We start from the raw sequence: 26878 nt of genomic DNA, 5'->3' as shown, positions 1-26878 counted from the left end.
AACATCATCCATATTTATGATGTGGTGCGGCCCGATTCAGTGGGAGCGCATCTGATTTAATATACAGAGTTTCATTGGTTCACCTGAACCCGTTCCGCAATTTCATTGGTCTAATGTTATGGGGTTCAGTTTTTTGGTTTGAAGTTTGTGAAACCGGGAAAAATCCATCCAAAAGCCGCTTAATTGTTTAATCCACGGGGTTCAAAGCGTGGGAAAAAAGTAGCGGCTTATAGTCCGGATAATACGGTACTATTAATCAATCTAATAATCAGTAGAATTCTCGATTACTAAAATAACCGATAGCTACAGTCCTATTAGAGATACAGCAGGTAAAATATTACTCTAGTAAAAGTGCTCGCTTTAAACTTACAAAGGTTTTTGCCTTCAAATGTACTTAAGTATCCAAAGTGCTATAATTTATTATAACTATAATGTTCCTATTATCATTTTAGTCACATGACTCTTTACTTAATCACCTCAGTTTATGTGAAAAGACTCGAATGTGACTCTCAGCACACTGATCTATTAATAGAATCATATTAATGACTCAAACACTGATTTCTATTACAATCATCATAAACGTTTTTTCCAACTACCTCAAAAAAATCACAAATAAAATCACGTGTGTTGTTCCAGTCTGGAGTTTCTTCATCATTTATTCATCTCTAAATGTTCTGCTTGATGTTGAACTGATGCTAAACTGTATGTTGGTGATCAGTAGATACACCAAGCGCCAATCAGAACGAGTTTATAACAGAGCGTGCGCTCGACCCGGATTGGTGACTCGATTTGTCCAGTTATGTTTTCATCCCCATAAATAGAAAGGAATGACTGATTTTTTAAAATGTAGTCAAATATTTGACTTCAAAATGTAGTTTAGTGAAAGTAAAATCTCCCCAAATGGAAATACTTAAAATAAAGTTACTTAAGATCAGTAAAAAAATTACATTTACTTTCTTACTGTCCACCACTGATCATCATTTGGTCCACAATTTGTGACCATCTAAAGAGTAATACGTGTTTCTTCGCTGTCTCTCAGTCTGGGTTTGAGAAGATGGTGATTCCACAAGGGACTAAAGCCTCAAATCAGCTTTAAAGCAGAGACATGTAGCAGATTGAGCACAGGGAAGATGAAGAACTCCTACAGAAGTCTGGGTTGGGCTTTTTTCTGGTTCATGCATCTAGATTTAGGATTTAGTGAGACTGATTCAGCAATTGGACATCATTTGGACGATGTACTTGTTTAGATAAAAGATGAGAACAAGGTGATGGAGGAAAGTTTTAGAAAATGCAAGGTAGAACAGTGCAGTTGCGTGAGCCCGAAAACACACACATACACGCTTTAAATCAATTCACTTCCTGGTTGTTGTGTATTTTCCAATAAACGCAAGGAGTGAAACAGTAAATATATATATATATATATATATATATATATATATATATATATATATATATATATATATATATATTTTTATTATTTTTTTCGGTATATGGCTTTAGGTTCGGTACAAATGTGTACCGAATGCAATCCTTTTTACGTGAGAAAGAGAGTTAAAATCTGAGTTGCCTCACAAACATTAAGTTCTGGACCGCAAGCTTGTTTAGACTCCCGCTCGCACTTTGAGCACAGTGTCAGGTTTTTATTTTTATTATTAGTAACTAGAGTTAATGCAGTGTCACTGTGGCTACTTACTTCTTCTTTCTGCTGCTCCCATTAGGGGTCGCCACAGCGAATCATCTCCACACTACTCTGTCCTCTACATCTGCCTCTTTCAAACCAACCAAAAAAAGTAGCATGTCTTCCCTGACATCCATAAACCTCCTCCTTGGCCTTCCTCTTTTCCTTCTTCCTGGTGGCTCCATCCTCAGCATTCTCCTACTGATATACCCCATGTCCCTCCTCTGCACATGTCCAAACCATCTCAATCTCACCTCCCTCACCTTGTCTCCAAATACTTTCTACATGCGCTGTCCCTCTAATAAACTCGTTTCTAATCCTGTCCATCATCGTCACTCCCAACGAAAACCTCAACAACTTCAGCTCTGCTACCTCCAGCTCCACCTCCTGTCTTAAACCATACAACATCTCAGGTCTCACCACAGTCCTATAAACCTTTCCTTATCACTTCTGCAGTAGTTACCCAATCATCCAGCACCTCTTTACCACCACCGAGACCCTGTCTGACCTCTTCCCTGAACCTCACACTACACTCTCCTCCTATCTTCACTTCCAGAACCATCCTAAAGACCACCATCCGATACTGTTCAGCTACACTGTCCCCTGCCAACACCTTACAGTCTCCAATCTCCTTCAGGTTCACCACTGCCATTTCCATCCTTTTAGCAAAATCTACCACCATCTGCCCTTCCACATTCCTCTCCTTAAAACCATACCTACCATCACCTCCTCATCACCTCTGTTCCCTTCACCTACATGCCCATTAAAGTCTGCCCCAATCAAGAATCTTCTTAAAAGGAGAAAATCTTGACAATTCCACGCATTCATTCGAGGGACTGAATTGAATGAAGGATGGAATGAATAAAGACATTTTTTAAAAAGTAAGCTAAAATAAGTAGGACAGTAAAGTAGATCATATCTGTAGAAAATATTATTTAAATATTTTAAATAATATTATTAAATATTAACTGTAAAACACACACACACACACACACACACACACACACACACACACTTTAATTTAATTGGTCCCTTTATGTAATTTTATTTAACCAATTTAATTTGTGCCAATTTAATTGATTACTCAACAATCTATTTATTTTATATTTGTTATTTTTATTAAATATTATTTTATATATAATTTAACGAAGCAGGCATTTTAGTTAAAATTGTTTTACAATTTTAAACTGTTGATCTTCACAAATGTTAATAATAATAATAAACTGCGTTAATAATAAAAAAAAAAAAAAAAAAACGACAATTTTATGCATTTCTTCGAACAGTGACTTAAAATCCGAGGTACGTACCGAACCGTGAGTTCTGAGTACTGTTACACCCCTAATAACTGCACATCAAGCATTTAATCATGAGACTGCTTTTCAGCTTCCCACCCGCTTCCTGCTTTTTTGTTTTCACTAATTCCCAGCAACCATGAGGGACAAAGGGGCGGGACATGACGTAGACATAACATGAGTCATGGACAGGAAAAGGAGCGTTAAGTGTAAAGATATTAAGCTAATCGATGGATACCGGTTACCATGACAACAGTGCTATAATCAGCACGAACTAGTGTTATTGGTTATTATGATTATTTATACAAAAGAATGTCGAAGTCTAGAAATTTCTAAGAAAATTGATTTCACTGTTTGTACGTCTGTACGATGTGTTCAATTGGATAAGAAGTGAATAGAAGACACGCTATGCATGATTCATCTCTATTGGGTTACAGAGTGTCTGATTTATGAAGAAATCTGATTATTACTGACTTGTATAGTCTTAGAGTTTCCCTGTAATCAAATTACCAAAGTTGTTTTTTCTGCAAAAATCTGATTTTCCGCAGCTATCGGATCGATCTATCAGGGGTTTTTTCTGCTCGATTTCTTATGCGGCATCGTTTTCGTCTTCAGGAAGCGCCGGAGGGAGGAGGGCTTCCTTGCTCTAACCATTCTGCTTCACTTCCTGTTCGGGAATAAACTCATCCACACAGCATAAGCGGGGGAGGATGGGGGGTGGGGGGTTGGATTGGAGATGGAGGAGTAGGGGGTGCTGGAGTTTGTCCTGGGGGTAGAATATGTCATTGTGTTGGAATCCAGGATACCGACCCAATAACGCTGTGTCTGGCTTCCTATAATTAATCAGAACTATCCCTTTAAGAAAGAAGCCGATAGAGAAGAAGGAGGAGGAAGAGGATGGAGTCGTCATGGCTGCCTGTAGAGTGCAGTAACATTTATTGTTGCACTTTCATCATTGGATATACAATATTTCTAATTAATTCGGTTTTATTCGTATTGAGCTTTTAACGTGAGCCTTGTCCCATAGTTTGCTCCTTGAGAAACCCTGAGAGGAACCCATCCTCATCCTCAACACAAAATGTCCATTCATTACAGTTCCATCATTGTTGAGGTGTTCATGCAAACTGTTAAGAAGCAGACTGGTGATATTATTAACAGTTTTGAGTTGCTCAGTAACTTCATGGATCTTCAGGCTGTATCTTGTAGGACCATCCCCAGCTGGACGCAGGCTAATAAACTAGCGAGATGAATCAGGTGGATCCAAAGTGCAGGACGGTACTTCCTAGTATCTCAGGAACGTTCTCGACTATCTGATCCGCTCGACTAAACCCAGGTCAGATGACACTCGAAGATTTACGTTTACATTGATGGCATTTGGCAGACGCCCTTATCCAGATCGACTTACAATTACATCTGAGCAGTAAAGGGTTATGGCTCTGGGTCCAGCCGTGACAGCTTGGTTTTGGTGGAGCTGGGATTTAAATGAATGTCATACAAAGTCCAATGACTTAAACACTGAGCTACCACTTTCCTGATGGGGAAGATATTTGATGTATCGGAGCAACAGGAGCTTATTTGAAGGAATAAATGATCAAAGCCCACAAAAGAAAAACTATAGTTCGCATATCCCAGCGATGTTAGGAAGCTGGGGTCAGAACTCAGGGTCAGTCATGATACAGTGGCGCTCAGAGGGTTAAGGGCTTTGTTCATGGGCTCAAAGCATGACAGCTTGGCAATACCAGGGGGTCTGAACCAGTGACCTTCTGATTAGTAACCTAGAGCTTTAACTACTGAGCTACCACTTCGTCAGGCTTTCTTCCATCCACCGTCTTCATTCAACAGTCAAAGAAAAATTGGCGTGCGATTTATCAAAGTGTATAATTATTCAAAATATTAAAGTGGCCAGCGTGATGCCAAGTCAAATTTCTTTCAAAGTAAAGAAAGCATTGCTGCTTCTTTTATACGAGCCGAACAGAGCTTTCACACGCATCAGGGCCTGAAGTGCAGTAATCTATTAATCACACACACACACACACACACACACGAGATTGAAAAAGGGGAACACACAGCCTCTCTCGCGTGCTTTCTCTCCACTGAGGCTCCAGCTGGCCAGACAAAACAGTGTCTGTTCATAGTCTATTAACTGCCTCTTCATACAGAGCTCTAGGTAGCAGCTTCACAATCTCCCACTCATTCCCCACACACACACACACACACACACACACACACACACACACACACACACACACACACACACACACACACACTTCCTTTCAGTTTCTGTCTTTTACTCAGTGTCTAAGAGACACGTACAGATATAAAATCTCTCTCACTTACACACATACACACACTATTATAAGTGTAAATCCATATGGTTGGCCAAAAGGCTCAGACAGTAGTTTTAACTATTACGTGAATAATTTTGTATTATGATTTAAATTATATCATGTCCATTGATACGTTATCGTTTCTACGGAAACCGCACACTGTCAGAGACTCGACACGGCAGACGACGCCACCGGTTAGACGGGTTTATGAGTCTCTGTGCTTTGTAAAGTTTTCGGTAAAGGGCTCTCAGCTTTTAACTTTAAAAGAGGGAGAAAAAGGCAAAAAAAGGTTTTGTAGCTGCTCAAACTTTTGGATGAGCAAATGACGCTATAGTGTAAGCGAGAGCAGAAACTTGTTCTGTCACTTGGACCTTCCACAGGGTTACAGCATAAGGACACACTCACACGCTGCCATCTAGGAGTGTGTGTGTGTGTGTGTGTGTGTGTGTAGTCCGTGTACATTTGCGTGTCTGTGAATGTGTATGTAAGTGTAGGTCTATAGTATGTGAGTGCACTCTTTGTGTGAACGCGTGAGTGTGAGTGAGAGACCTGCGAGATGTGGTTGATGGACGACTCCATGCGGCGAAGCTGTGAGGCCTGGATGTCGAGCAGCTGTAGAACATTGTTGGCTAAGGCGTTGATCTGGTAGGCAACGCTGGCCAGAGACTGGGTCGTGTACGCTTTGGTCTCCTCCAGCGCTTTCCTCTTATCCGGCGCCTGAAAATCACACGTGAGAGAAAAACGTTTGCAACTTCAAGTAAACCAGTTGACGGTTTTACGAACCGAGAAGCTAAAAACACGACACAGGATAATCAAAACATGTATATCGGAGACGACCAATCAGAAGCTGCGACAAAAAAATGTTTAAGGCATCATTTTAATTGTGCAAAAACAACAAGATCTTTACGATAAAATGAATAAACAAAGTCGTATATTTTTTCATGTTCAAAATATTGCAATTTGGAATAACACATACAGACATTGGAAAAGTTTCTTCCCTGAATAAGAAGGTTTTGATATATATATATAAAGATAGAATTAAGTTTTCTTTCCCAACCTTCTGCCACCAGTCTGTCTGTAATTAAACTGTGTATGGACAAAAGTATTGGGACACCTGACATTTCCAGCCATTTGTGGTTCTTCCTCAAACTGTTACTACAAAATTGGAGGCGCACAAATTTCCCTTCACTAGAACTAAAAGACACAAATCTGTTCCAAGCATGACAATCCAAACCCTGTGTACAAAGTCAAAGTGAAGACCTTTGGGATGAAAGTAAACGTTCACCTCACCTACATCGGTTTGACTTTTTCGAAACACTCTTGTGGGTAAACGATCAGAAATCTCCGTGAGCACGTTCCAAAATCTTTCCAGAACAGTGGAGGTTATTATAGCAGTACATAAGGAATAAATGTGGATGATCAAAAGAGCATCTACGAATCTTATGGTTAGTTGTCCACAAACTATTTGTCCATATAGTGTATTTATCTTCTTCTTCTTTCGGCTGCTCCCATTAGGGGTCACCACAGCGGATCATCCGTCTCCATACCCCCCTGTCCTCTACATCTGTCTCTTTCACACCAACTACCTGCATGTCTTCCCTCACCACATCCATAAACCTCCTCCTTGGTCTTCCTCTTTTCCTCCTTCCTGGTGGCTCCATCCTCAGCATTCTCCTACTGATATACCCCATGTCCCTCCTCTGCACATGTCCAAACCATCTCAATCTCACCTCCCTTACCTTGTCTCCAAAACATTCTACATGCGCTGTCCCTCTAATAAACTCATTTATAATCCTGTCCATCCTCGTCACTCAAAATGAACATCTCAACATCTCCAGCTCCACCTCCTGTCTTTTACTCAGTAAGTCCATGTAGTGTATATATTTAAAGAAATGCTGAAAGAGATCTTCACAACATCTCGTTCACAAAAAGCTTCATATCGTATAAACTCCCTTGCGCTGAACGTAACTATAAATGGACACAAAGGACGATGTGCTGTTCTACTCTTTAATACCTGCTGCAGTAAAAGAAGAATGAAACACTTCAGGATGTGATCGGTGAAAAGAGTCACCTCTGAGAAGCAAAACTAACTTTGTTGTTGATTATTTTCCTATATCTGCTGCACACCCAGAAGTTTATTCCTCGTATATCATTTTGCAGTAGTAAATGAGTGACACAGATTTCATCGTGTTTTCCGTTGCGAACGAGTGCAAGAGTGTTCGGTGTGTCCGATAACCGGTTACATCATCCTACATCATCCGCTCAGCCCAGAGTGTGAGGAGCGAGAGACGTTTACAGCACGAAAAAAAAAGGAGGTCTTCTCCATCACGCTTCTTGAAACCGACCACAAAACAAACTCTGCAAAGCTGTGAGAAGATCTCAGTTCCTTCGAGAGCGGGTGTGGTGAGCCTCCATCAAACCTGTGGTCAACCACCGCTTATCTGAAAATAGAAGCTCTGCTGCTGTTCTGGCTTCTCACAAACACACACACACACACACACACACACACACACACACACACAGCACACGGTTTCTGTCTGATTAGATAAGCCCAAAATCTTCACTGTCCTTTTTATGACCTTGTTCAAAGCAGCACAATTCACATGAACACACACATGATGCTCTCCAGACACTCAGATCACCAGCTGCATGAGGACATGAGGACATCACGAGATGAACAAGTCTCACTGAGGTCTGTGGTGAAAACGTGCTCCTAAAATCTGTTTAGAGACACATCCTGAAGCTAACCTCATCATTACGGGGCTCTAGGAGATCTATACATACTATATGCCTCAAAAGTATTGGGACACCTGCCTTTCATAGCCGTATGTGGAACAAACTGTTACCACAAAGCTGAAAAATGTATAAGACGTCTTTGGATGCGACAATAATTTTTTGTTTCACTTGAACTAGGAGATCTAAACCTGTTTCAGCTCCATGAACATCTGCTTTCCATGGTTTGGGTGGAAGATCTCCTGCTATAGAACTGCTGACTGCCTCTTCCTGAAGGCCTCCTCACCTCACCTACATTTAAATCTCCATAATATCTAGTGGAACATCTTCCCAGAACACTGGACATTATTATAATAGCAAATTGAGACTAAATGTGTTATGGGATGTTCAAAAAGAAACACATAGCAATCCTACACTCAGATGTCCACACACACACACACACACACACACACACACACACACACACACACACACACAGGTTTATTAGATTCACTGATCTAATAATTTCTACACTTGAGGTTTGGTGTTTATTAGATAACTGCAGTTGTCTGATCTGATTATTTTCTTTTGATTTGTGATTAATCACTAAACTCTCATTATTAAATAAAACAAAGGACCATATTATAATAAAAATAAATTGATCCAAACTAATTTAAAAAATTGTTAATATATTTATATATAGTCACGATTTCTCCTTTAGGATTCTGATATCTAATAGACTTTGGACAAATAATTATGATATTATTATTATTAGTAGTAGTAGTAGTAAAACAGAAAAGGTGTTTAGGCAGTGATGCATTTTACTACTACTATTAATAATAATAATAAAACAACTATACTAACATCTATAACACTAATAATAATAATAATCACCATCATAAATATAGAAATATATCTCCATATTATGAAGTAAAACAAATCATACTTTTTCCCTTACATGATGTACTTTTAACTCAATATTGAATAATAAACCTAATAACATTTTTGAACCATTTTTCAGAATAAAACTGGTCATTTAAAATTCAGATTCAGTGTAATAATCATTTATTATAAAAATGATATAAAGTAATATATGCAGTAATATATAACAATATATTTTTCAAGCTCGGTGGTTAAGGCTTAGGACTTCGGATCGGAAGGTCGTGAGTTCGCATCCCAGCGTCATGAAGTGACAGTAACTGCTGGGCCCTTAAACGAGGCCCTCAACTGCTCATAGTACGAATAAGTTGTTTGTAAGTCGCTCGGGATAAAAGTGTTTCATGAATGTAAATGACTTTCTTTACTTAATGAAGAGAGAATATATCTGTTTATACCAAAACTGTGTAGTACTATGTAACTAGGGAGAAAACACCACACACACACACACACACACACACACACACACACACACACACACACACACACACACACACACACACACACACACACACACACACACACACACACGATGCATTTTGGCACATTTTCACTATTACATTAGCGAGCCATTAGCAACACCCTGCTGTAATTTCAGCACATAGCGGCTCCCTGGATTGAATTACTGATATCACACTGACTTCATATCCGGTGTGTGTCATGAGAGCTGGAGCAAAGGGTTTCTACACCACGCAGCAAAAGAACCGCACTCAACCCAGGGCGAGTCAGAGACCCGGAGACAGCGGATCATCCGTCTCCACCCCCCCTGTCCTCTACAGCTGCCCCTTTCAGATGATAGAGTGATACGATCTATACTTATGCCCTAATTGCGGATGAAGTTCTCATGAAATGGCAACCACTTCCTGAGGATGGGTCACTTTAAACAAACAGACTTCACGATGAAACTATAACGAATAAATCTCCAGATGTCAACCGGTTGAGGTTCTCTCTCGAGTTTGGATCCTTTCAAGGTTTTCATTCTTTATATCATCTCAGGGAGCTTTTCCCTCACCACCACCAGCATCTCTGGCTCACTCATCAGGGATAAAGTAGGGATGGTAAGATCGTGCATCGGCTTAAAAATGAACGATGTGATGCATTGATCCAAGTTGGCATTTGAATCAGGATCATTTTTCACACATCTGCATCAGTAAAATAACGATTGATTTATATAATAACAATATATATAATATATAACAGTATCAAATAATGAAACACTCTACAACCAGAAATGCAAATACGACCGATATGGCTGCCTGAAAAGATCCGTTTTCAAACGAGATTCGAAAATAGAGACAGAGTCGCTGTTGCGGATATCAAGAGGAAGTAAATTACTAAGTAGGATGAGGACATTGATCTAAGAGTTCAGGAAGGAGTATATATTAGAAGTTGGTCAGATAAATAAAAAGCAGCCAGGTTATATAAAGCCTTATAAACGAAAAGCAGGATTTCATATTCAATGCGCTGTTTAAAAAGAAAGCCGCCTATATGTGCTACACTTTTATTATTTAGAAAGTAAACAATAATTTGTGACCAGTATTTGATATGTAGATCGAATTTCTCGTCGCTGTTACGTGAATATGACGTATCGCAACACTACGGAGACCGAGGCGTGTCCTGAGTGTCACATAGAATACAGATTAACATGGCAGAGGTAGAGCTGTGACTTCCTGCAGATGGAACAAAAGGCACTTAAATAAATTGATGATTTGCTGTCTGTCTGAACCAAAGAAATAAAAGTGAACTATCTGCACCATATTGAATCGCAGAGAGTCATATTTTCTCCACTGCATCGTATTTGCATTGCATGTTGAATCGAACACGGTGAATCGTATCGCATGGCATCCGTAGCTGCTTCATATGTATCCTTAATGTATAATATGCATCATATCGTTGGCTTTCCAAATAAACCTGCATGTAAAGCTGCTTTGTGACAATGTGCATTATTGAAAGCACTAAACATATAACACTGAACTGAATCTATAATGTAAAAATATCATGTAAAGTATAATGCATTTAGCGTTTTTATCATTCGTTATGTAGATATTACAGTCGCAAAGGCATTTTCAGAGAGTTGTTTTTTTTAAACACCTATTTTCAGCAATAATTATGGAACTGGCGCCGTAACGGAATATCTCCTGAATGTAGTGTAAATGTGATTATGATTTAAAGCGCAGCGAATCCTAAGGGAGTTTACGCATTAGAGAGCCATTCGCTTTCTCGGCAGGAAATCCAGAAGACGGCGCTCTATGAGTGGGCGGGGCATACTAATCTCTCTCCTGTCAATCAGGAACGCCGACCAATCCTAGGAATCCTTGATCCGCATTACATTTAAAGTTGTGGAGCAACTTTAGAAAGATGGTGCGATTTCTTATTAATGACATTACAGCAGCAATAAACAGTCTGTCGCTGGCCCTTTTATTTTTTATTTTCAGATGTTCACTATACACTCTATGGACAAACGTATCAGGACACCTGACTTTCCCAGCCATATGTGGTTCCTTCCCAAAATTGTTATGAAACGCTGAAGGCACACAATAGTATAGAACGTCTTTGGATGCAGTTGCATGACATTTTTCCTTCACTTGAACTAGGAGACCCAAACCTGTTCCAGCATGACAAATCCCCTGTGCACAAAGCAAACTCCATGAAGATCTGCTCTAAATGGGTTGGAGTGGAAGATGTCCCTGCTATAGAGCTAATAATCCCACTGAGAACCTTTGGGATGAATGTGAACACTGAGTGCACCCCAGACCTCCTCACCTCACCCGCATCACTATCTGACTTTACATACCCTTGTGGCTGAATAAGCACAAATCTCCACAAGCACACTCCAAAATCTAGTGGAACATCTTCCCAGAAGAGTGGAGAGAATAAGAATGTGGAATGCGAAGCTCCAAAAGCACATTCCAGTACTTATGACTTTTGGCAATATAGTGTATATATTCTGGATACAGTGCTGTGATTTATTCAAATGTGTCGTCTTTATCAGGCTATTCTGCTGGAAAAGAGTCTTGAAATTAATTAAAATAAAGTATAGCTCCGCCCCTTTACAGGAACAACCACAGGTAGTAAAACTCTTATGGCCTTCATTACAGTGGGAGTCCAGTGCTATATGAGAACAGGAAGCTAAAGGAGGGGATCACCAACATGTCAACCAATAGTCTCTCACTCCTACTCCTCCTCCTTCTGTGTGTGTGTGTGTGTGACGTTTAACACCTAACAAATCCACACTCCAACTCTAAGCACTGTGTCAACATCTGCTTTTAACGACCCTGGATGACTAAGCGGATTGTTGAAATAAAGTGAAACCAGCTGAAAGGACACTGGTTACAGGCTTTTAGCGAAACAATGTACGTGAAAAACGTACTTCTACGATTCACAGCTGTTCCAAGTCGGGGGTTTTTAAACCTGTGTGTACCTACGATATGTTGAAGGAAGTGCGAGACATGATGTGGGAGGCTAAAACAGGACAGGAAGGAGAGATGAAGTTTCCTCCCGAAGGAGATACCCAGCGAGTTGCCCCCACCTCGACACGTTCATACCACCATTACTACAGTGGCTCAGTCAAAACGTCCTGACAAATGGGTCCTCAGATTTCTCTAAACATCTTTCCTGCTTATCAAATCCAATATTAAACTATTAAACTTATTTCATTGTAGAATCTCATTAATAAAAGCAATGGTGACCTCAGCACAGACACACTATAACCACAAAAGTATTGGGACACCAGGACTTTCCCAGCTATATGTGTGTGGCCACCTATGGAGAAACCAGTTAGGGGGGTGCTAGTGAGCGCCCCGGGCCCCACCGCCACCCTCGCTCATTTAAATTATTGACCTGTTTTTTTTGCTGAAGTTTAATATACTCTGAGTTTACTCGAATTCAGGCAATTTTGCAATGATTATTAAATGTGTTTAACCTTTTTTATGGAAGGTTCGAATGATTTGTTGGGTGTGGCAATGGACCATGGGAGGTTGGACCCATTTGGGGGTCAATAGAAATCTTGCCCAAGGTGACACACAATGGTGTACGTTGTATTTTAATGCATTAAATCTTCCCTTCATTTCAACTACGAGACCCAAATCTGTTCAGGCAAGACAATACCAACTATTACAACTGACAATAAAGATATGCTGTACATGGGTTGGAGTGGAAGACCCCCTGCTATAGAGCTCTGAACCTCAACCCTACTGAACACCTTTAGGATGAATATATGGATGCAGTACTTTGTTAAATCTGGAACACTGACCATTCTAATCACAGAGAAGATCAACGTTAGGGTTAGCTTTTTACTTGTAGCGAGGATGTGATTTCAGCCCTAAATTCTGCTGCAAAGTTCACTATAATGCACTGTATCGACAAAAGTATTGGAACACTGGACTTTTCCAGCCATATGTGGCTTTCCCCCCCCCCAAAGTTTTACCACAGAGTTGAAGGCAGACAATCATGTCGGACATCTTTGGATGCAGTATAATTCGATTTTTCCCTCACTTGAACTAGGAGACCAAAACCTGTTCCAGCATGACAATGCCCCTGTGCACAAAACCAGCTCCATGAAGATCTGCTTTACATGTGTTGGAGTGGAAGATCTAACACCCTTGTTAGTACAAATCCACAAAATCTAGTGGATTCTAACAGGAAATGGGGACTATACATGGAATGTTCAAACATTGTCAATATAGTGTAATTTCCTGGCTGTATGTAGGCTAGGTTTATATTAATACTCTCAATCTAATACATAATACATTAAATCTAAATTAAAATCCGGTTGTTTATTATTAATGCTTATCGGTGAACATTTAGGGAAGGAGTCTCCAGTGTCGGTGCTTGTAAAACTTTCAATCGTTTTAAATGAAACGCCAAATAAACACCAGAAAAGCTGTTTATTCAGTAGCTGCTATAATGTAAGCGATAACAGAAAATGATTCATTTCACGAATGTACTATGGCTATATTCAGATATCAAGATTGCTGTAAAAGCGAGGTAAAAGTAACCACGCTGTGTTTAATCTGGGGTTTTTGTTTTTTTTTTTTTAAATGGCAGATCTAAATTTATAATGAGACGCAACAGGATGATGTCGTCTTAAACAAACCCACCCAAAACCACGGTAGTACGTAAAAACAATTTCTCATGAGGGGAGTTTTTGCAAGCAAGGAGGTACCGTTCTAAACAGAACCTCAAGGTTTTCTCTTTATCAATATGCAGAGTTAATCAATAAAACCTGTTTTAATTGCTGTTGATTGAGGCGTCTGTTTAGAGCGAAACTGAAAAGCAGCAATGTAGATAAAGCAGATCAAACTCATGGGCTTTGAACAAGTCAGAACATCCTCCAGCGTTCTCATGCTGTCAGGCAAAACGGGGGTTCACACTTTTCACAGATCTCGGGGGAAAAGAAAGAGAAGAGGCTTTGGAGAGAGAAATGCCTGGAATTTCACAAGTTTGCGCCATATTCAGGTTTCAGTAGCAAGAGGAAAAAAAGAAGGGATGTGACACATCTACGCAACACACACACACACACACACACACACACACACACACACACACACACACACACACACACACACACACACACAGAGTCATGCCATTGCACTGTAGAGAGGCCGTGACTCATCATTCGCTCGCGAACATAGCGCCTTTGTGCAAAATGAAAGTGTAGTCAAAGGAAGCAAATGTAATCTGCTTTTTGCTCAATGTCAGATCTCGGCTGGCCACTTGGTGAGCGGGATGACTAACAACAGGAAGTCCACCCTGTTTTGTCTCAGAAACATCTCTGATAAGCGATTTATTCCCTTCCCCATCAATAATTTCTTTAGCACTTAAGGATTTTGTGAACAAAATATTACTGCTAAGAATAAATATGCCCCTAAAAGAATTTGGTCTCTGGCGTAATCTCGGCGCTGATAGGATCTACGCAAACATCACATCTAAAGGTCATCCGAACGTCAAGCAGTCCCAAGCTGGATTCCTCACTCTCCCACGGTTACAGCGCCAGACTTCAGACTCGTATCCCAAGACAATCGGAAGCAATTTTACAACGTCTTCTCCTCACAAAACCCAAAAACCGCTCCAATTAAGTACAAACAAGCGCAGGACGGACGTGTCCAAACACGCACGCTGTCGACTGATCACACGCCGCTTTAGACGTGGGAGTGGGAACGCGAAGAATGCAACATGATGCAAGCCCGAAAAACTTCACGACAGCAAATACACAGTGGAAAAAAGGTGGAAAAATAGAAACATGATCTGTTGGTAACTTTACAGTTTGTGTCATTATTACAACATCTGTAGAGGGAACAGAGATGCATCTGGGCACAGCAGCACTATTAGGGCTGTAGCTACTGATTATTTTAGTAATCGAGTGTTCTGCTGATTATTCCATCGATCAATCGGATAAGAAGTACTTTTTCTTTATTGAACAGCGATACTAAACATACAAGAGAATAAAGACAGGCTTCTAAAAATAAACAAGTCATTTATTTTCCTTTTCAGGAAAATTGACATTTTATTGCTGAAATTGCATACGAGAATATCTGTGAAAAAATAAATAAAAAAATATGAATTTAATAGCCATAGTAGATCAAAATGCAAATACTAATATTTAAATAAAAAGAAAAAAAAATCTAATTACTCCAAAATAAAAAATAATTCAATAAAAGTTAACCGCACTGTTACGGAGTTTTCTTTACATTTTTACATTTTCTGATCTCAAACTTTGGAAACATTCGTAATTTTCTTTGGCCTGAATCTTATAGAAACCAGCTGTGGGCCTGAAATTTGAGGCTGTTGGTGTATGAACGAGGTCACCTCTGCTTCATCTGCCTTGTTCGGTTTCCTCCAGAGCTGGTTGCTAGGCGAAGTTCTCTCCAGGGATCGGAGGCTCAGTTTAATACCATTCTATTCTATGGATTATTATATTTGTTTGTTTGTTTATTTATTTATATTTCTAATAAAAATGGTCAAACAGAAATGCGTGTCGCATCAACCGCACATTAATAAAATTAGTGCCATTAAAATGAATTTTCTAATAAACCCTGAATGCTGTAGCTAGCGCTGGTGAAGCACAACATTTCTCTCCTTCGAACAGACTTAAGTATGAAAAGTAAAAGTAGTGATGTAGGGTAGGAGAATAATGAATGGAGTTCAGTGTTTCATTCTCCTGCACATCAGATATGTATAATATGAAGTTACATCATATACACACAGTGGGAGAATCTTTCCTCCACACACTCTCACCTGGACTCGTGTTCTCGCCACAGCTTCTCACTTAACTCTCTTTATGTTTTCACTTCAAATTGTCGAGAGACATGTCACACATTTAAATGTAGAAAATGTTTGACAATTATCCGGACAGTTAGTGGTTAAGACAATCAGCTTTGCCGGGTCTCTTGTAAAACCTGCCAAATTTGTTCTTCACTAGTTGGAGATTTCGTGTTCATCCCAGAGCAGTTCATTAGGATTTAGGTGCGGTGACTGGGCAGATATCACTCCAAACGACTGTTTGATCTCTAGATAACTCTCACAGAGCTCAGACGTACATTTCCAATCAGCCGCAGTCCAGACGGAATTACATGGTACGGTTGCCATGTTGGTTCAGGATTCAAGTCCCCAACCTACCTGCTTTAAAACAACCCCAAACCACCTCCATGTTTGACTGTGGGGGTGAGGCAGTCTGTTATCAAGTCAAGTCAAGAAGCTTTTTTTTGTCATTTCAACTATATATCTGACGCAGTAGACAGGAAAATGAAACAACGTTCCTCCAGAACCCTGGTGCTACATACAACAACAATCACAGAAACAGAAAACACAGGGCTAAGAACTAGTAAGTGTCCTCGCCACATAAAGTGCATCATGTGCAACCTTGTGCAAACAGTGCAAAGACAACACAAGACAGTGTAAGACAAATACACAAAACAGCGCCGCCAGTAAACCTGTTGTATATTACACACTGTTGTCATGTTCTCCATCTTGCATAAGTTCTTCTATTAAACACAAAAATGTCCCATCTGTCCACAGAACTATTTTCTGGTTGTTTAATGTCCAATTTTTGTGTGTTTCTGCCTTTTACATTGTTTGTTGAAACAAAAGGAACATGCATGTGACTATGTGTCTCCACACTATATACCAGTATTAACTTTAGATCAGTCAACAAACTTCAAGCACACTTCAAGCACTACTTAACTGAAATCTAGGACACTGATGCTACAGTTTGCTTGTTTTATTGAGAAAATCTCGAACAAAGCACACACGAAGGCCAGTTATTCTCCCAGTATAAATTTATCTCGATTGGATGGAGATTAAAAAATAAAAAAAATATACGACAAAACTTCCAGTTATGACTCTGAACAAAAAATGAACAGTACAACGAATTCAATTCTTTTTGTATACTATTTTTATCAATCGCCCCGATTCAACACCCGTACAAGCGCAAGACAACAATCTACAGAAATGCACGCATCAAACTTGCGTAACATAGCGATTATGCAACGCGATAACATCGCAAAATGTTCTTTCTACTTCATAGAGCACAAACATACAACTAAATCACAGGGGGGAAAAAAAAAGTTCAACAAAACGTTTCTACACCTACATTTCTCTCTTCTTTTTTCTTTTCTTTACATTATTTCATCATTTACACCAAAATATTTCTTGTCATCCACAAGCCCCCGCTAACAAAAAAAGCGTCAAAAAATAGAAAGAAAGCGAAAAAAGTGTAAAAAAAAAATCAAAACACAAGAAAAAAAGAGGAAAAATCTAAGTCATCATATTTTGCTGACAGAAGCAGAAAACTGAAAGTATCAGTCAGGCTTTTTCACATCATTGCAGCTCAGCATGCAAATGTACAGTTCATCTCAAGAGGCTCAAGAGTTTCATGTCTTGTAAACGCTCTGTCTGTCCTCTGGGACGCGATAGAGGACGTAAAGATATGCCTGAACTCGGACTTCAGAAAAATTCCATAAACTCATGATGTGGAATATTAAAGAGTTTCCACACGCCGGTAGAAATCTGAGTAGGAATCTTTGCCAAGCAATCAATATGTGATTTACCGGAAGTATATATATTTTTTCTACAAACGTTGTGTCTTTTTGTTTGTGAGATTTTAATATTAAAAAGAACACGCCTATGCATAAACACGCCTATATCATATACTGCATTATATCAAGGTCTGTCTGAATACTGGATTGTGATTGGCTGGAACACACAGGTAAATTGCAATCAGCGTTCGAAATGAATGCACTGCTTATATACAGATATATCCATATCAACATACAGTTTCAGGTCTATACAGAGTGAGACAGCTAATATGTGCACTATATGGACAAAAAGTATTGGGACACCTGACTTTCCCAGCCATATGTAGTCTCTCCACAAACTTCTACTACACAGCTGAAGGCACACAATTGTAATGGACGCTGTGGGATGCAGTATTATGAAATTTTCCATTTACTTAAACTAGGAGACCCAAACCAGCTCCAGCCTGTTAGCACACCTTTAAAAGATATCCTTTCCATGAATACAATTAGAAGATCTCAAGTGACCTGCTATAAAGCTCTGACCTCAACCCTATTGGAGATGAATGTGAACACTGACTACACCCCAGGCCTCCTCACCTCACCTACATCACTACCTGACTTTACTGACATCTCCTCAAGCGCACTCCAAAATCGCACTCCAAAATCAAGTGGAACCCCAGAAGAGTGGAGGGAATTCTGACGGTACATGGGAACCAAATGCGGAATGGGATGTTCAAAAAGACGCACATGTCAAATGTTATTAGTCAAAGAAGACATCTAATTAGAACTATAGTTTTGTCACCCTAAATAGATGTATGGTGTGTATATGGCAGTTGCTGAGCTGCATTACCTGAAGCTTGATCACAGTTTATTCATCATTTAGTCATTTTCAGCTTTATAGACACTGCTTTTTATGGGGATTCAAGGGTGTGGCTACAGGTAAATATATATAAATATATAACTGGTATTTATCATCACACAGAGATCAATTTGAAGGAAATCAGCAAATGTTTTATAAATCTGGAAAACACATTGTGGTTCAGTTTGGACCAAAAAAATAAATAAATAAAAAAAAATTTACAAACTTTACCAAAATGCTGGATATTTAACAGCAAATAATCAACATTGTTCTTTTTTTAAAGCAAAAACTTCAGATTAGGTATAAAAACATGAGTTGCAGAGTAGCAAAAATTAAAATTTCAACAAATGGGAAAGCATTTCTGTTATTCTGCTCACTGGTTGAGATCTAAACAAAGCCTTTTTTCTTCAGAATTCAATAGAATGTGAACCCACATCAATCGCCTGAGTAATCAGAGTGTCCACGCTGAATAGGAATCAAGACACAGGCACGACAGGGACAATAAAGACAACATGGAGGGAAGAAAAATAAACCAGAGACCGGAGAGAACACGGTGCTTTGCTATCTGGAAGGAATCCGTATCCACGTTTTTAAAAAGAATGAGCAATCGGATGAAAAGCTGAGCAAGATGCAGTGTGTCAAAACGTTGGGAAGATGATGACAGAAATGCTAAACCATCCTGCGTGCTCTCTCGCAGCCACGCCAGGTGGCTCGGCCCTCATGAAAACGCTGCTCGCTTCATGCTGGAGAGGCGGTTGCTTGCCAAAAATGCTAATGCGTCTCGGTTAGCCTTTCATTAAGAGATTTAGAGAGACGACTGAGAATTAATTGAAACACAATGCAATGATAACAGTCACAATCTGGCAACCTGGGGTTTTATTTTGTCATCTTTTTGCAACAGGATTGTAAACGAGTACAAGAGATGGGCATCGTTACACTTTTTGAAAAACAGTTTAATTCATACAACTTATTCCCCGCTACTAATAAAACAAACATATACGTCATCATATACGAATCAATTTACAGCAAATTACACCATTGTGCATTATTCACACAAGTTACATGAGGTAAAAATTTGGTCAGTATTTTTTTTTTTTATGTACGATGAAACAAAACAAAATTCTCTCTATACATCCAGGTTTTAGAGCAGCTTTTGCTCCCATCCAGACAGAATAACAGAGGGAAAACAACAACAAAGTATGTAGCAAAGTGATACAGATACAATCCCAGATACAATCTGCAAATCTGAGCATGTAGCGTCATTTTACGTGTAATCTAAGAAACTGGTAGGTCAGTGGTCAAAACATAAGTATGATCTCAAGATTGTAAGTTCAAATCCCAGCACAGCCAAGCTGCTGCTGTTTGGCCCTTGAGCATGGCCCTTATAAGTGCGTATAAATGAGCTCATTCTAAGTCAGTAAGCTCCACCTCCAGGATCTACAGTGGCCTGTAGAGAAGGTGGTCCTAAACAGACTCTCACCCAACCACACCTACCTACCTACCTACCCACACACACACACACACACACACACACACACACACACACACACACACACACACACAGGCTGAGGCTTTCCACTCCCGATCTCACACACCGGTGGTGGAGTGAACATCACGTGCAGGTCACTCAGTTGATAAAAAAAAAAAAGTCATGTGATATTAAACCCTGTCTATATTACATCATTGAGACAGATATCTGCAGAAATCTTAACTCTCAAAACATCTCAGGAAATCTTTACGTTTAATCTGTGCTTCATTCGGTCATAGACTAATTACAGGTTTTTTGATAATAAGCTGGCCGAAGAAAGGTGTCATTGTAGGGAAGAGAAAGAGAGAAAAGACAAAGCTAGACAAACAGAGAGAGACTAGAGAGAGAAAAAGACAGACAGACAAATAAAAAAAAAACATATACATTTAGAGTATATACATTGTATATATACACACGTACTTATATATACACGTACTTTTTTATTAAAACTAATTTATTCTATTACTTTTTATTTATTTTATTGTTATTATAGTTATATTATAGTATAATATTATTATAGTTTATTGTTATTTCTGACTGTTATTTCTGGTGTTGTGTCTGTATGTTTTACAGTAATACAAATGTCTATACTTGTCATGCCAATAAAGCAACCATTGAGTCTTAAATCTTGAGAGAGAGAGAGAGAGAGAGAGAGAGAGAGAGAGAGAGAGAGAGAGAGAGAGAGAAAAGAGAGAGAGAGAGAGAGAGAGAGAGAGAGAGAGAGAGAAAAGAGAGAGAGAGAGAGAGAGAAAAGAGAGAGAGAGAGAGAGAGAGAGAGAGAGAGAGAGAGAATGTTCCTCTTTCTCAGTAAAGTGCCAGCTGTTATCATACCTAGGATTGGCGGAAATGTGGAACTCTTTTGGTCAAACGTCACATCAGTCTTCTGTGTTCTGCCTGTTTTCACACTAAACCACTTAGTTTCTAAGTAAAAGCCTGTGTGTGTGTGTGTGTGTGTGTGTGTGTGTGTGTGTGTGTGTGTGTGTGTGTGTGTGTGTGTGGTTTCATAGAACAAATAATTAGAGCAATTTCAGATGTAATAAGCCTTTTCCTAGTTGTTCATCATCACACGTTGTTCTTGTTCTTCACACACGTATGCATCGCCAGGTCCATAAAAGTTTGTTATTTTAGATCTCCGCTAAATCTTTGTCATTAGCGAGCTTAGGGTTTGTTTATACAGCACTGAATGGACACTAACACACGGTGTTAAGTGGAACTACTGTCTGGAGTTTTATTTCAGTATTTTAGCATCACATCTGAGGTAAATATTAGCTATTTAAGTCTTATTCACTAGCTAGCATGGGTGTTTATATTTCCTGTTGCCTAGCAATAGTGTTCTTATAACGTTTACCACTTGAACAGTGTGTGTATTGGCATTATCTTTAGGGACAGAAGAGGAAGAAGAGGAATGCAGGAAACTGGGGTAAAGGCTGAACATCCCAACACATGGTACACACATATACACTAACACACACACACACACACACACACACACACACACACACACACACACACACAGTGTTATTAAGTGGGGCAGTGGCCTCGTTCCACCATCTGCCTTGATGCATTGCTACAGCGATATGAAGCCTCGCACTGAGCACGCTCAGGCCCCTGAGCCAAACTCGTACGCAAAACAAACACGAGTCAAGACAAGACATGAACCTAAACACACCAGGGTGTGTTTCTATCTCTCCGTCATTTGGAGAAAGCCGAGCGGTAAGTGAGCCTGCAAATCGGGTTGCCGTCCTAAAAACTCAACCGAAAAAAAAAAAAAACTGGCACAGGAGCATCCGGCTTTACTCGTCAAACAAGTCCTAGTCAAGGAATTTTTACCTCATCAGAGCAAGAGAGTTAGTTTAGAGAAGGGTACAGGGATTAAACACACTCAAACAAAGAGCTCTCATACAGGTATTCTCTCAAATCAAAAAGTGCTCACATTTCACACGATAACATAAAACTCATTTACAGGGAGGTCATTTTAATTTACATCCCCACCAGTATATTTTATTTCTGTATTACAACATTTCTGACAGATGGTGTGTGGTATTAATCTATTAGCAGTGATATTTTTTGATCTGTGTATGACTAGGAGGTTGTACATTTAAATTTAAACCCCAAAGCTTTAGGTCTAGAAGTGCTCCATATTTAAAGTTTGCAGTTTTTGTTTTTTCAACACGTTCCCATATCTTATAATCGGACACGAAGAACGTGGAATCCTATTGTATACTGAACATAAACATAAAGAACACGTCTTCACGTCGTACAACCTGAACATAAAGAACACGTCCTCACATCGTACAACCTAACCATAAAGAACACGTCCTCACATCGAACAACCTCAACATAAAGAACACGTCTTCACGTCGTACAACCTGAACATAAAGAACACGTCCTCACATCGTACAACCTAACCATAAAGAACACGTCCTCACATCGAACAACCTCAACATAAAGAACACGTCCTCACGTGCATAACCTGAACATAAAGAACACGTCCTCACATCGTACAACCTAACCATAAAGAACACGCCTCACATCGCATAACCCAACCATAAAGAACACGCCTCACATCGCAACCTGAACATAAAGAACACGCCTTCACGCCGTATAACCTGAACATAAAGAACACGTCCTCACATCGCATAACCTAACCATAAAGAACACGCCTCACATCGAACAACCTGAACATAAAGAACACGCCTCACATCGCATAACCCAACCATAAAGAACACGCCTCACATCGCATAACCCAACCATAAAGAACACGCCTCACATCGAACAACCTCAACATAAAGAACACGTCTTCACGTCGTACAACCTGAACATAAAGAACACGTCCTCACATCGTACAACCTAACCATAAAGAACACGTCCTCACATCGAACAACCTCAACATAAAGAACACGTCTTCACGTCGTACAACCTGAACATAAAGAACACGTCCTCACATCGTACAACCTAACCATAAAGAACACGTCCTCACATCGTACAACCTAACCATAAAGAACACGTCCTCACGTCGTACAACCTGAACATAAAGAACACGTCTTCACGTCGTACAACCTGAACATAAAGAACACGTCCTCACATCGTACAACCTAACCATAAAGAACACGTCCTCACATCGAACAACCTCAACATAAAGAACACGTCTTCACGTCGTACAACCTGAACATAAAGAACACGTCCTCACATCGTACAACCTAAGCATAAAGAACACGCCCTCACATCGAACAACCTCAACATAAAGAACACGCCCTCACGCTGCATAACCTGAACATAAAGAACACGCCCTCACATCGCATAACCTAACCATAAAGAACACGCCCTCACATCGCATAACCTAACCATAAAGAACACGCCCTCACGCCGCATAACCTGAACATAAAGAACACGTCTTCACGCCGCATAACCTGAACATAAAGAACACGCCTTCACGCCGCATAACCTGAACATAAAGAACACGCCCTCACATCGCATAACCTAAGCATAAAGAACACGCCTCACATCGAACAACCTCAACATAAAGAACACGCCCTCACATCGCATACAACCTGAACATAAAGAACACGCCCTCACATCGCATAACCCAACCATAAAGAACACGCCCTCACATCGCATAACCTGAACATAAAGAACACGTCTTCACGCCGTACAACCTGAACATAAAGAACACGTCCTCACGTCGTACAACCTGAACATAAAGAACACGCCTCACATCGCATAACCTAACCATAAAGAACACGCCCTCACATCGAACAACCTCAACATAAAGAACACGCCTTCACGCCGAACAACCTCAACATAAAGAACACGTCTTCACGCCGACAACCTGAACATAAAGAACACGCCCTCACATCGCATAACCTAACCATAAAGAACACGTCCTCACATCGTATAACCTAACCATAAAGAACACGCCCTCACATCGCATAACCTAACCATAAAGAACACGCCTTCACGCCGTATAACCTGAACATAAAGAACACGCCTCACGTCGTACAACCTGAACATAAAGAGCACGTCCTCACGTGCATAACCTGAACATAAAGAACACGTCCTCACATCGCATAACCTGAACATAAAGAACACGCCTCACATCGCAACCTGAACATAAAGAACACGCCCTCACATCGCATAACCTGAACATAAAGAACACGTCCTCACATCGCATAACCTGAACATAAAGAACACGTCCTCACATCGTACAACCTGAACATAAAGAACACGTCCTCACATCGTACAACCTGAACATAAAGAACACGTCCTCACATCGTACAACCTGAACATAAAGAACACGTCCTCACATAAAGATGAAGAATCTGACATGAACACACATTCTGGTGTTGTATTATCAGACGTGAAGAACACACTCTGGCTTTGTATAATCAGACACAAAGGACCCGTTTTTACACCATATAATTAAACACATAGTATACATCCTTGCATCATGCAATCAGATGTGAACAATAATCACACACAAAGGACAAGAATCCTTACTGGGATTATCTTGTACAATTTGACAGATAATAACTGTAAACTAATTAAACACATTAAACACAACTTTACATTCTCCATTCTTATTGATCAATTTAGCAGTGGATTAGACAACAGTTCCCCATTTAAGACAAATGATTTAAAAATATACTGTGAAGTGATAAATATTTACTTCATTAAAAAAAAGAAGTCTCCAGTATCAGCTCTTTGTAGCTTTATTAACAGTCAGAGGTAAATTTGTCTTACATTTTCAGGACATTCCAGGTCTATGTTTGTGTAGTAACGGAAAGGTCATTCATAGCTGCTATAACGTAACTGAGAACAGGAAATAACTTGTTACACTGACATTGCACAGGTTTGTGTAAATTTTCCAGTCCATATAAATTATTTCAGAATATTCCTGCCACTCCAAATCAAACCAGCATAGGAATCACAAGAGCACTACAAATTAAACCCAAGAAGAAAAAAATCATTTCCAATTCCATCTAAAGAGGAAGTGAATTCACTTCATCTAAAACACACATTGTATCAAACCTGAAACAAAAACCAATGAAAAAAACTCTAAGAGAAGGAATGTGCTGATGAAATAATTAGTAGGAAAGTCAGAAAAAGTTTAAAGTAAAAAGAAGAAGTGGCACAAATGTGGCAACAGACCAGCGTCAGCAAAAAAGCACAATGTTTTTCTACTAGAAGGAAATACAACAGTGGCGGAGATCTGCCTTTTTTAAGGCTCAGCTGTGTTTGTGTGTGTGTGTGTGTGTGTGTGTGTGTGTGTGTGTATCAAAACGTAGTTGTGTGTGCGCATTCATGTGTCCTCATCAGCAGATGCATTCATCAGGGAGCCTGAGTTCATCATTGTGTGTGTGTGTGTGTGTGTGTGTATGTTCATTAGTATGTTCATCAGTCTGTGTGTTAATCAGTGTGTGTATGACTGTTCACCAGTGTGTATCATTGTGTGTATGAATGTTCACTAGTGTGTATATGTGCTCATCAGTGTGTATGTATGTTGGTATGTGTACATCAGGGTGTGTGTGTATGTTCATCGAAGTGACTGTATGTGTGTTCAGTGTGTGTGTTTACCTGTGTGTAAATATGTTCATTAGTGTGTGTGTGTGTGTGTGTGTGTGTGTGTGTGTATCAGTGTGTTTTTCCCTCTTGAAGTAAAATCTGCCACAGAACTCGCATCAAAACATCAAATCTTGCAGAAAGCTTACTGAGGCAAAAGAAAAAAGGAAGCAGGATCTTAGAAGAAAACACACAACACACACCTCGAACTGGAGTGAAAGTGGTGTTCAATGTGTATTCATTCATACAGTTCCTTTGAAAGAAAATATAATCAGCAGCAGCTCAGAGGATTCACCTCTTTTGTTCATCATTCTAGTTTTCAAGAGAAGAACAATAACAAAAAATATTTTCACTAATATTAATGTAACTACTTTTACTATTATGATCACGATGATTATTATTATATAAAGCCATTTTGTTCCCAATAAAAAAAATCAACCAACCAAATCATTCAACTATCCAACCAATCAGACAACCAATCATTCATTAATCAACCAACTGATAAAATTAGCAATTCATAATCCAACCAATCATTTATTCATACAACCAACCAATCCAATCAATAATCCAACATTCAAACAACCAACCAATCAAATCAATAATCCAACCAATCATTCATTCATACAACCAACCAATCAAATCAATAATCCAACCAATCATTCATTCATACAACCAACCAATCAAATCAATAATCCAACATTTATACAACCAACCAATCAAATCAATAATCCAACCAATCATTCATTCATACAACCAACCAATCCAATCAATAATCCAACATTCAAACAACCAACCAATCAAATCAATAATCCAACCAATCATTCATTCATACAACCAACCAATTAAATCAATAATCCAACATTTATACAACCAACCAATCAAATCAATAATCCAACCAATCATTCATTCATACAACCAACCAATCAAATCAATAATCCAACATTTATACAACCAACCAATCAAATCAATAATC

General features: G+C 39.4%; 1 protein-coding gene across 8 annotated transcripts in view; it reads right to left on the bottom strand.

Annotated features, from left to right (window-relative positions):
* The window catches only part of abi1a (abl-interactor 1a), a 56837-nt gene that overhangs the window by 28794 nt on the left and 1165 nt on the right, over positions 1 to 26878 (bottom strand). For all 8 annotated transcript variants that reach the window (XM_046847335.1, XM_046847339.1, XM_046847343.1 and 5 more), the window contains exon 2: positions 5847 to 6014. In XM_046847335.1, the coding sequence (XP_046703291.1) occupies positions 5847 to 6014 (168 nt within the window). The remainder of the gene's footprint in view (positions 1 to 5846; positions 6015 to 26878) is intronic.

This window comes from Silurus meridionalis, chromosome 4, assembly GCF_014805685.1.
Source record: "Silurus meridionalis isolate SWU-2019-XX chromosome 4, ASM1480568v1, whole genome shotgun sequence".
NCBI lineage: Eukaryota > Metazoa > Chordata > Actinopteri > Siluriformes > Siluridae > Silurus > Silurus meridionalis.
This window is presented reverse-complemented; position numbering and strand designations above follow the sequence as displayed.